The sequence below is a fragment of the Rhinopithecus bieti genome, unplaced genomic scaffold (assembly GCF_001698545.2).
Source record: "Rhinopithecus bieti isolate Rb0 unplaced genomic scaffold, ASM169854v2 scaffold_15143, whole genome shotgun sequence".
Taxonomy (NCBI): domain Eukaryota; kingdom Metazoa; phylum Chordata; class Mammalia; order Primates; family Cercopithecidae; genus Rhinopithecus; species Rhinopithecus bieti.
The window spans coordinates 550,100-562,456 of record NW_016808091.1 but is presented as its reverse complement, the minus strand read 5'-3'; the positions used below and the strand labels follow the sequence as shown (position 1 = coordinate 562,456).

Genomic DNA, 12,357 nt, shown 5'->3' with positions numbered 1-12,357 from the left:
TGTCTCTTCATTAGATCTGCACCCACCCAAATTCTCTCTGAAGTTTAGAATTAATTAACCTGTGCTCTGCTGGCGCCTGGGGAGACAATGTCAGATCGACAGAATGATCCAGGGCCATACGATTCATTGATGAGGGCCCTGGGTGACCTTCTTAGGAAGCAGAACCCAAGGGGCAGCTGGGATTTCCGCAGGGGAAAGACATCAGTCAGATGGGCCTCCCAGCTTTCCTGGCCCCTGCTGAGCCTGGCAGAAGGCTCAGATTTGAGTCCAATTCCTGCCTTGCAAACTTTGCAAACCCTAGGCAAGACTCTTACCATTTCTGAGCCTCAGTTTCTCATCTGCTGCATAGGAACTGTAAATATACTCATCTCTTAGAGTTGTTTGTCAATTAAGTGAAACAATGTGTGTAAAGTGCTTAGTACAGTAACCAGCACACACTAAAGGCTCAATGACTTATAATTATAGTATAATTGATACTACTGTTGTTTTCAGACCAAAAAAGGGAAATCCTATTTGGCTCTCAGGGACCTCTGTGTGGTCCTGCTGAATGGGCAGCACCTGGAGGTAAAATGTGATGTCGAGTCAACAGTGGGAGCTGTCTTCAATGCCGTGACATCCTTTGCCAAGCTCGAGGAACTCACCTACTTTGGCTTGGCATATATGAAAGGTAAGCATCTCTTGGGCAACTCCCAGCTGGCCTGGTGCCTCCAGTACCTCGGGTGTCTGGGTACCTGAGCTCTGTTTCTTCTGGGAAAACTATTTGAGACTTGGGTGCCTCCCTTTGTATACCTAGACATTAGTCAGCATGATAGGGGCTTCAAGTATTCATGGATAAAGCATCAAGCAAGTGCAGAAGATTGTCAGGAAATAATGAGTGTAAGATGTGGGTTTCTGTGGCTTGCTGGATCTGGTTGATTGATCTCAGGGCACTGAAGTTAGACAAACAAGCAAATGTTAAAAGCATTTCCATCTAATGATGCAGGACTAATGGGGACTCAGTACCCTGACCCTAGGAGCCTAATTAAGATTCCATTCTAAATATCCAAGAAAAAGGGTTTCTATACCCTCTTGCCTCTCTGACGTTCCATTAGAGACTCTATTTCTGCTGTCAACCTAAAATAACAGTGGAGAGAGACAGGCTCTCCAAAGAATGAGTTTATTTGGGAATTAGCAGGAGATTGCAATCTAGGATCCACATGCCGTAGTGAACTATAGATGCATCTAAGGAGGTTGGGCAAGGGCAAGCCTTTATAGACAAAAGAGAGAAGTACATGCGAGTTGTTTTGAAACTAGAAGATGAACGGTTCCGAGGGCTTATTGCAGGAGTTGACATCAGTTCATTAATGAAAACAGTGTCAGGCAAGTGTTCTTGTGTGAGTGGCGAGCTGTGCTTGTGTGGCCTAGCTGTCCTTGTGCTGCTGTCTGTCCTCATGTGACTCATGTAGCAAGCTGTGGTTTGGAAAAAAGTTTCTAAGGTATTTTTCATTATAGGTATAGAGCATGAGTGACCCCCCTCACGGCCTCCCAGCTCCATTTTAGTAGGGTTAAACATAAGTGACTTATTTTGGTATTGATAATGTTTACATTTCTCCAATCAAGTTATTGTTCTGAAAGCATCACTACTGGATCATCCTGTGGTTAGGTTTTGATTATTCCTCGGTGCTGGGATGGACCTTTCCTGGTCATTCCAGTCTCATGTTGAAGGGAAATGACCAGCAAGTAGGAGTTGATGTCAAAACCTCTTTCAGCTTCATTTAAGCAACATGGAGGTTTGGAAGGAATGGCTCTGAGGCTAAATCTTTCTGGAGTTCATTGTTCTGTTTCCTAGGTGTTGGTGGTCATTTCGAAGCACTAGACCAGCACTGGGCATTTTGGTGAACTCTCTGTGTAGCTCGCACATCAGGCGGGAGACTTGTTCCTAGAATTTTACATCGAGTTGTCCAGCTTCAGTTTATAGGGCTTTAGGAACAGGGCAGTTCTTGTTCTTAGTTCTCCAGATACTGGAGGAAACAAGAAGAATTCAAGGCCCAGTTCAGTCTACAGGTAGATTAGAAACACACAAAAGCAATGAACAGGACTACAGTCAGATAACAGGTGTAATACGGTTTTCACCTTCCTTCAGAAGCGTAATTTCTTATCTACAGTTACCCCCATTTTTACTACAGATAATCACAATAAGACAAATTTGTTTGCTGAGTAAGTTTAGCCTCATCACGTTTGGCCTGAGTATTGACATAAGTGTATCAAGAATAGTGATTGACCACGCAGGCTCCTTTGAAGCTTGTTCTGCTAGAACTTTTGATAAGAATCTCAGCCTGGACTTTTAAAAGTCTCACAAGGCTAGGAGGCCAAATCAAGACAAACCTCAGTTTGACTGAAGTAACCTTATGTGCATTTTCAAATATGACATCCAAGTCAAAGCCTTAGTAATACAACCAATTTTAAATATTGTATCCTGTTATAAGGAGAGCGTATTTTATTGAACTTATATAAATAACTATATTATCATAAAATAAGAATACTTATGGTTAGTTTTAGAATTCTGGTTGGATCAGGTAGGGAGAAAAAGCAAATATTTTAATTTTGTTCACAAGAGTACACTTTATTATATTGTTGTAAACTATAGATAACGTACAAGGAAAAAGTTTCCTTAAATCTAGGAAACAAAACATTTAAAGAACCAGTGAAATTTCAAGTAAAATTATAAAACCCATTATTCTTTTCATCCATTCATTCAGCCTCATGTAATTAATTCTTGTTCTGCTTGATCTTGGTTAGCAGTTTCACAAACTCAGTTTCTTTAGTGTCCTGGACATTTTTCCTTAGTCCAATGGTTTTATCTTGAAGTTATCAGAAACCTGTAACTTGTCAGAATTCTTTTCATCCTTTCTGTGAAACTCCTTGAAGAAAAAGCAATTTTTGGACTGTAGCTGATTGCAAGTGCGTTTAGAAAAGTATCAACACCATAATATTCCATGGATGACAAGGACTTAGAATGGTCATGGTTACAAATCTGAGGAGATTTAACCAGCAATTGACAGAGAAATTTGGTTATTTCTATGGCATATATCATTTTAACATAATAACCAAATATTATACTAAGCCATACCAGAGTTCTAGCAATTTTGTACACTTTTAGGAACATTTATATCAAAACTATATTTGTAAATATAACTTAAAGTTTTCTTACCACTTATTATTGGACAATGTTTCCCATGCATTTTAAAATATTGAATAAACCCAATTAGTTCAATATCTCTTTTCCAAGGTGAGGGACATATCCTTTGTTGCTTCCAAGGGTCCAGCTGGAAAAACCCAAAGTAAATTCAAGGTCAAAAAGACTCAATTTAGAATTTGATTTTGGGAAGGTGTCAAAGCTGTCAAAAGGTTTAAAACTCTTAATCAAAATAGAATCACAGGTCACTGTGAAATAATTGCCATTCATATAACCAGACTGATAATTAAAAGGCTTCAAAAGGCAAATACATAATAGTCAAAACTTAGCTCTTTTAATATTGAGAAGACTCACTTTTTTAAGTAATCAAAGACCTAATAAAACACAGCAGAGAGCACAAGAAACTATTTTGATAAAACACAAAATCTTTGTTTTCTAGACCAATTACTAAGAAGTTAAGGAAAAACATCTTGTATTAATATTAACAGCAGAGGCTAATACTGCAATACAACTTTATTTTATTAACAGAGAAGACAAAATAATAGTTTTCGCAAGTATGCTTTTGATATTAAGGCTCAAGTTTTAGAAAACATAAATAAAGAATTTTCTTCTAATTTTAATTAATACCTTGATCACACATAAAAATTTATTTTCGATAATATTTCATCTTCCATAAACCTTTTGCAATTTTCTGCACAACTATTTCGTAATGTTCTGTATTCAGTTTTCATTAATATCACTTTTTTCTTTACTTCATTTTGAAGCAATCCTTAACTAACCTCCAACTAGAGAAAATTACTTTTTTAAAAAACAACAAATAAAAACACATTCTCATATCTTCCTTATAACTTTTCTCACCCAAACATATCTTACTTTTTTGTACACTTGTATACAGAATTACGCATAGTAATTGAAATTTAAAAACTCTTGGTAACTTTAATTTCTAATGAAAACCAGAAAACTAGAAAGTAAGCAATCATAAACTGCCTTTTACAAATTTGTGAAAACATTATTTTATAACACCTAGAAATATATGCTCCCTCATAGCACATGTTTTCAGTGTAGCAGACAGCATTTTAATTAACAGACCCAAATATCTTTTGTTCCTCTGCAGTGAGCAGACAAAAGTTTATAAACTTAAACTTATGTTCAACAACTAATGTTTCAGCATTATGTCTTTGGAAATGGTCTATTACATGAATATTCATCATTTCATTTAACGTACTATAACTTCAAGGTTTTAAGTAACCAGAAAGATTTTGTAAACCATTTTAGGTAGATGTATCTTATAAAACGTAATCATTGTTGTAAAGCTTACTTATATCCTATTTCATTTACATTTACATTTATCAATTCACTTGGTTTTAACAATTATGTTTGAATTGTTTATGAAAACTCCATTAGACATTAAACAAATGTAGTCATCATCTTAAGTTATTTTTATTGTTTAGTAAATCAGGCAAGTATTAAAAAATACCACAGAAGCAAAGGACCTAAAAGTTAAAACATGTGGCTTTTCTTAAATCTCTTTTCTCATTGTCACCTTTGTCACACGTCAAGCAATTTATTTTACTGTGTGTTTCATTCTTAGGTTACATTTAAAATTTTACCATCTTAAACATACTTACGCTTTTGCTCAATAAATCCAGATAGAAGAAGTGATATGTCTGTATTATGTTTAATGTTGATAAGTCTCCACACATGCCTGTTTTAATTGAACCAAAAAACTTAAACTAGCTTCTTTGTTTACCAAAATTATACCAGATCACCTAAACTCGAAAACATTTAGGTTAGTTCTATTTTCTGAGAAAATAGTTAATTTATAGAAGTGTGTGTTTTCTTCCGTCAAGCCAGATCTCACATGTCCCAACAGGACAGTTGTTCAGGATGAGAGCTGTCTAAAAAATACTTTTAAATATAAAAGTCCAAATAGCCAAAGGTATAACCACTTCAATTGTGACTCAAAGCCAGTAGCCTTTTATGGCTTAACCATGGATGCAAGAGGCTTCCACAAAAAGAGTGTGAAAAATGCAGTACCCACATCGAGATCCAACATTTCTCCCAAAGATATAAAACAAAGACCCTCCTTGTTAACAAGGTAGTGAAGGTTGAAACAATTGAGACAAATTTCCCTGGGAGCTGGCACTCTGGGACAAGGAGACGCTTCTTGTTTCAGACTCCCAGTCAGCTGGCTAGCCATCTGATGCAAACCTGACAATCTCTCCACGGCCCGGCTGGTGGAGACCAGAGAAGATATCCTCACTGGCTTCAGAGCTCTTGAGACATAAAACAAGATGAAAGGAGAGTCTTATTGTAACTTTTATCCTTGTGGTAAATCACACAGAAGACAGAGATTAAGAAAAAAAAAGAGCTATTTCTGTTAGAACCTAGAACCAAATTCACAAAAGTCACAATTCAGAGAACATTCTTACAAATGTTTTTCTCCTGCCAATTCAAATTTAGAAAAGAAGGGACAAGAACAAATTTTTACCTTCTTCTCTTAGCCAGGCATTACCCATAGATGTTTGGGAAAGCTGGCTTTGGAAAGAATCCCCATCTTTTGCAGACTTTTGTCAGGCCTCTCAGCATCTCATCCATAGGCTGGAGTGAGTGGAGTGTCCAGCCTGTTAGGGTGCCATCCTCATTGCCAGAAACTGTAAGGATGGAAAATTACCACTTCTATCCTTTATCCTCACAGGCTCCAGCTGTGTCTGAGAAGTAAACTAACATAAGAAAGCTCAACAGGAGAAAAGCATAATAAATGTTTTATGTGGTATGGGAGCCCCCATAAGAAGATGAAGACTCCAACAAATTAGTAACTGGGTTGGACAAAGAACAGTTAATTGTGAAAATGGGACTAAATTATGAGAAGGCTTAAAAGATCAGAGTTATTCCAATAAGGTCTGTGTGGTATTTTGTCTAAACTTCCTGTCCTCGAAGATAAGGATGTTGCCTTTCCTTCCAGGAGAGGGAGGATGACTATCACACGGGAATCTCATCTTCTTTAAGAAATAACACAAAGGTCAAAGTGGCCAATTTGCACCTGCTCTTAAAAGTGCACTTAAAAGCGTCTTTAACTTAAATAGCTGATAGGCCCAAGTGGCAGAGTTTAACTTCTTTATTCTACCCATCTAGAACTTCCCTAGAAGATTCACATATTAAAAGATGACTTGGTGGTCATGGAGAGAAGAATTGGGTTAGTAGCTGAGCAATTTGGAAAAAAAGAGTTCAGCTAGAGGAAGACAAAGAGGAGGAAGAACTGTAGATGGGGAGGGAAGGTTCTGGAGAGAAATGAGTCTCAGCTAGCTTTGAGATATTTGCATTAAGGCATTTTTGAGTCCTGAATGTGTTTTGAAGCCTCAAGATGCCAATTGAAATATGTGCCCCATGCAAACTGACCTTATAGCTGCAGTCTTCTCATTTTAATTCTAAGGAAGAAACAAGCTTGGGCAGTTCAAAGGATCTCCATCTGGCCACTGGAGTTCTAAATTGTCTTTGGTATAATTTGCCCGTAAGCTTAAAAATTCATGGGGTGAATTATGTTTGAAAAGTCTATGTGATGCCAATTTAAATTCTGTGCACAAACAACCGACTCACCAGAAAGGATGCTGAATCCCCTACAAAAGTGAAACCAAAAGAATACTCAGAAGAAGGACCATGTCCTTCACACCTATAAAACCAGATCTCAAATCAAGTCAAAGCTCAGCCAAAACAAGGGTGCTCGAATCCAAGACAGAACTTAGCACCAGCAGAAAGATGATTCCTGGAAGCAGAGAGCACAGTGGACTCCAGTGCGCACTGCACGTGGTTCTGCGGTCACTGATATGGAAAAAGGCTTGTCCTTTTTGGATCCCACATCTCTGACACCAGGTTTTGCCAACCTAAAATAACTACAAAGAGAGACAGGCTTTCCAGAGAAAGAGTTTATTCAGGAATTAGCAGGAGATTGCAATCCGGGATATGCATGTTCTAGAGGACTACAGGTGCATTCCAGGAGGCTGGGGGAAGGGGAAGCTTTTAAAGACAAAAGAGAGAAGTACATGTGAGTTGTTTTGAAACAAAAAGATGATTGATTCCAGGGGCTTATTGCAGGAGTTGACATCAGTTCATCGGTGAAGACAGAGTGTCAGGCAAGTGTTCTTGTGTGAATGGCTAGATGTCCTTGTGCAGCTGGCTGTCCTTGTGCTGCTGGCTATCCTTGTGTGACTCATGTAGCAAGCAACAGTATGGAAAACGTTTCCTGTGGTGTTTTTCGGTATAGGCAAATGCATGAGTGCCCCTCCCTCATGGCCTTTTGGCTGCACTTTATTTGAGTTAGACGTAAGTGACCTCATTTTGGTATTGATAACTTTCACACCATTACTGTAAATATCGTGTTGCCACAGCTGGATCTCTTTAACCACTGTGTGGAGGCTGAGCTGGCATCACACTGGCCTTCTGGCAAAATCCTCTCTCTCCCAGCCCATCTGGCTTAGGTGTCATATCTCAGTGTTCCTCTATTTCCCCATTTGCAGTAGGAGAAGCTCACGAACTTGTATGATTCTTTTTTGTACTGAGCAGGGCTGGTGACAGCATGTTCTTATCCCCATAGTTCTCAGACCTTATAAAGATCTCTCTCCCAAATAAGAACAACTGTTACATGCTTTGATGTGATCAATTGATATTTGCTTGACCTTCCGTAAAGTGTGAATACAGGTGTCTTTAAGAATTGTATTGTTACTGATCTATAACATGCAATCTAATCCAGTGTGCTTGCATTGTGAGTGCACCTGCACTCACAAATCCACTTATATCCTACCTGCCTACTCCCAATCAGGTGGCCATCCTGAGCCCCTCCCATGTGGACAATTCTACAACTGCCTAGCTAGGGTCATCTTGGGGAAATCACTCAAAAGTGACTACCTCTAGGGTTTGGATATAGACCAACTTGGGAGGGTTTACCAACCAACCTTTGGTGGAGAACTGCCTATCTCTTGGGAAGAATTCATCCTAAGGGAAGGGTGAGTCCAGTGTGGGGCATCAGATTCAGCAGCAAGGGCAGAGGCAGGTGGCAGAGGTGATGGAGGTCTGAGTGCAGTGTGGTGACTGCTGTTTAAACCCTGGGCACCCCCTTCCCACCCCAGCATGCATATGCATTGGGAGAAGAGGCTGGTCACCAGTTTAAAAGTTCTGCCTTCCAAAACTAGCAGGACTTCTGTGCCCAGGCAAGCTGCTAGAGAATGCTTTGGGCTGAAAGGGTAGACCACTGAGAAGGAGGAGCCACTTTGAGTGTGTGGTAGAACAGGACAGGGGCAGACCTGCAGCAGTCCCCAGGAGTGGCCGGGGGCACTGGAGGTGTTGAGTTTTGCTGTGAAGAGAGCAGAGGGGTGAGGGAGGGGCCTTCAGTGGCTGAGGCTGATTCAGCCTCCCTCCCAGAGGTACTGGAGAACACACTTGCCAGGATTTGAAGTCCCGAGCTTGGGTTGGTGGAATTTTCAATCTAGAACCACTTGGGTCAAAGGGCAAATTGACTCCACTTACACCAAGTCTTAGGCGGCTCAGGCTGCTCTAACAAAATACTACAGAGGGGGTGGCTCAAAAATAGACACTCCTTTCTCACAGGTCTGGAGTTTGGAAAGTCCGAGAACACAGTTCCAGCTGATTTGGTTCCTGGTGGGGTCCTCTTTCTGGCTTTCAGAGGCCTCCTTTTCACAGTGTCCTCACATGGCTGAGAGAGGAAGCTCTGGTGTCTTCCTCCTCTTATAAGGACGCTGATCTCATCATGGGGGCCCCACCCTCATGATCTCATCTAAACATAGTTACTGTCTAAAGACCCCACCTCCTAATGCCATCAGATTGGGTGTTAGGGCTTCAACATATGGATTTTGGGAGGACACACATATTTGGAGCATAGGATTCCATGGCTGGGGAGGAGCGGGGTGGTCCAGCTGAGGTGGAGGGTTCTGGCACATTGCACAAACTTAGTGAAATTCCTTTTGTTGATTTTCCATTTTATACCCATAAGATGATAGCTGAAGGCAGATATTAAGCAACAGCTTGTAAGATAAGATAACTAATGCTATTTTCTCCTCTCAGTGCTGAGTTTTCCTTACTTGATCCTCTCCTCTTTGTCTGCTCCTTCTTAACACCTTACAACCCCAACAAAGATTCCTCGGTACCAGGTACGCAAAGACTTACCTCCCACTCCTGCACTCACCCTGCTTGTGTGTGACCCTCTGGGTAGGGCTTAGGGCTGTGAGTCTGAGGGATGGTGCATTCCCTACTGCTTCTCCCTCCACACATGCTTCTATTTCTATTTCAGGCAAAGAGTTTTTTTTCCTGGACAGTGAAACCAGATTGTGCAAAATAGCTCCTGAAGGCTGGAGAGAGCAACCTCAGAAGACCTCCACGAATACCTTCACACTCTTCCTGAGGATAAAGTTCTTTGTCAGCCACTATGGGATGCTTCAGTGAGTGCTGCAAATGTGTTCATTTGTTCCTTAAGGGATTTATGTATGTCCAGGCTGATGGAGAGGTAATGGATCGACAAATGCTTTGCAAACTGTAAATTACATACAAATAACAATAGCTATTGTGGTTGGTTTTCTGTTGATTGGATTCTGATCAAGATAGAACAAAGGGGAAAAATCTGTTTTTTTTTTTTTTTTTTTTTTTTTTTTTTTTTATGCAGGCCCTGGTCAAAATGAGAATATGCCCTTTTGTTTCAGACATACTCCACTCAAGGTCAAAATTCTCTGTCTGTGACCCCAAAATGCCCCCTCACCTCCAACACACAACTCAGCAGCTCAGTCATGAGGGTTAGAAGACAGAGACATGGGTTTGCGGTTTGATCACTGCTTCTTTATTTCTTTGTTTATTAGAAACACTACCGAACTGATTATTAGCTTCCTCACTCAAACCAGAGCAAGAAACACCTCTGTAAGTTTGTGTGAAGTGAGTGATCCTGAACTAGGGGCAGGAGACATGGCGTAAGTGGAGGACAGCACACTTGTCTTGCTGGCATTGCCTCTGAATTCTATTGAGTTGCATCTCGTCTTCTCTACTTTCCCAACTTCCCACAGTGAGAAAACCCACTGGTGCTAATGTTCTCCCTTTCCCTTAGCAACCCAACTTTCTTTATTGCTACTTCTTTCCCAGGCACAGCCTGACAAGGCACCAGTTTTACCTGCAGCTTCGGAAAGATATCCTGGAGGAGAGGCTATACTGCAATGAAGAGATGCTGCTGCAGCTGGGGGTCCTTGCCTTGCAGGCTGAGTTTGGCAATTACCCTAAGGAGGTAGGGGTGAACACCTGGGGTCTTTGTGTGGCATCACTGGAAAAACAGTTACAGGATGAGGGCATGTGTTAGTAATGTGGAGACTCTGCTTTGAATATTGTTAGCATCTACCAGTTACATTAGAGTAAACTACAGTTATCCATCCATCCATCCATCCATCCATCCATCCATCCATCCATCCACCCACCCACCCATCCATCCACCTATTCATTGATTCATCCATCCACTCATCTACCTATTTACCTGTCTATCCATCCATCCGTCCATCCGTCCGTCATCCATCCATCCATCCATCCATCCATCCATCCATCCATCCATTCACCCATCAGTCCACCTATTCATTGATTCATCCATCCACTCATCTACCTATTTACCTGTCTATCTGTCCGTCCGTCCATCCATCCATCCATCCATTCATCCATCTATCCATCCATCCATCCGTCCATCCATCCATCCATCCATCCACCCATCCACCCATCCATCCACCCATCCATCTACCTATCCATCTATCTACCCACCCAGCCACCCACAAACCCATCCACCTATTCATCCAGAAAGCATTCATTGAGCACTATTTGCTAGACTATGCTAATATGGTTCTAGTCTAATAGGTACCTCCTAAAGACAGTAATTTACTAATTTATTGAATTCCTAACATNATCCACCTATTCATTGATTCATCCATCCACTCATCTACCTATTTACCTGTCTATCCATCCATCCGTCCATCCGTCCGTCATCCATCCATCCATCCATCCATCCATCCATCCATCCATCCATTCACCCATCAGTCCACCTATTCATTGATTCATCCATCCACTCATCTACCTATTTACCTGTCTATCTGTCCGTCCGTCCATCCATCCATCCATCCATTCATCCATCTATCCATCCATCCATCCGTCCATCCATCCATCCATCCATCCACCCATCCACCCATCCATCCACCCATCCATCTACCTATCCATCTATCTACCCACCCAGCCACCCACAAACCCATCCACCTATTCATCCAGAAAGCATTCATTGAGCACTATTTGCTAGACTATGCTAATATGGTTCTAGTCTAATAGGTACCTCCTAAAGACAGTAATTTACTAATTTATTGAATTCCTAACATAATCACCATAATCAATAATCATAGCCAACCTTTATTTTTAAAATTTATTTTTATTTATTTATTTATTTTATTTCAATAGGCTTTTGGAGAACAGGTGGTGTTTGGTTACTTGAATAAGTTTTTTAGTGGTCATTACTGAAATTTTGGTGCATTCATCACCCGAGCAGTGTACACTGCACCCAACATGTAGTCTTTTATCCCTCATCCTCCCAACCCTTTCCCCAAGTCCCCAAAGTCCATTGTATCATTCTTACGTTTTCTCATTCTCATAGCTTAGCTCCCACTTATGAGTGAGAACATACGATGTTTGGTTTTCCGTTCCTGAGTTACTTCACTTAGAATAATGGTCTCTAATTCCACCTACGTTGCTGTGAATGCCATTATTCCATTCCTTTTCATGGAGTGAGAGGATAAAGAAATTGTGATCTATATCTATATCTATATCTATATCTATATCTATATCTATATCTATATATTTCATTGATGGGCATTTGGGCTAGTTCCATATTTTTGCAATTGGGAATTGTGCTGCTATAAACATGCGTGTGCAAGTGTCTTTTATGTATAATGACTTCTTTTCCTCTGGGTAGATACTCAGTAGTGGGATTGATGGTTCAAATGGTAGTTCTACTTTTAGTTCTTTAAGGAATCTCCACACTGCTTTCCATAGCGGTTGTACTAGCTTACATTCCCAACAGCAGTGTAGAAGTGTTCCCTTTTAACCACATCCATGCCAGTATCTATCATTTTTGATTTTTTCATTATGGCCATTCTTGCAGGAGTGAG

General features: G+C 40.5%; 1 protein-coding gene across 2 annotated transcripts in view; it reads left to right on the top strand.

Moving 5' to 3' along the window:
* FRMPD2 (FERM and PDZ domain containing 2) overlaps positions 1-12,357 on the top strand; it is a 102,450-nt gene that overhangs the window by 19,164 nt on the left and 70,929 nt on the right. For both annotated transcript variants that reach the window (XM_017885507.1, XM_017885506.1), the window contains 3 exons: positions 493-667; positions 9,477-9,624; positions 10,313-10,451. In XM_017885507.1, the coding sequence (XP_017740996.1) occupies positions 493-667; positions 9,477-9,624; positions 10,313-10,451 (462 nt within the window). The remainder of the gene's footprint in view (positions 1-492; positions 668-9,476; positions 9,625-10,312; positions 10,452-12,357) is intronic.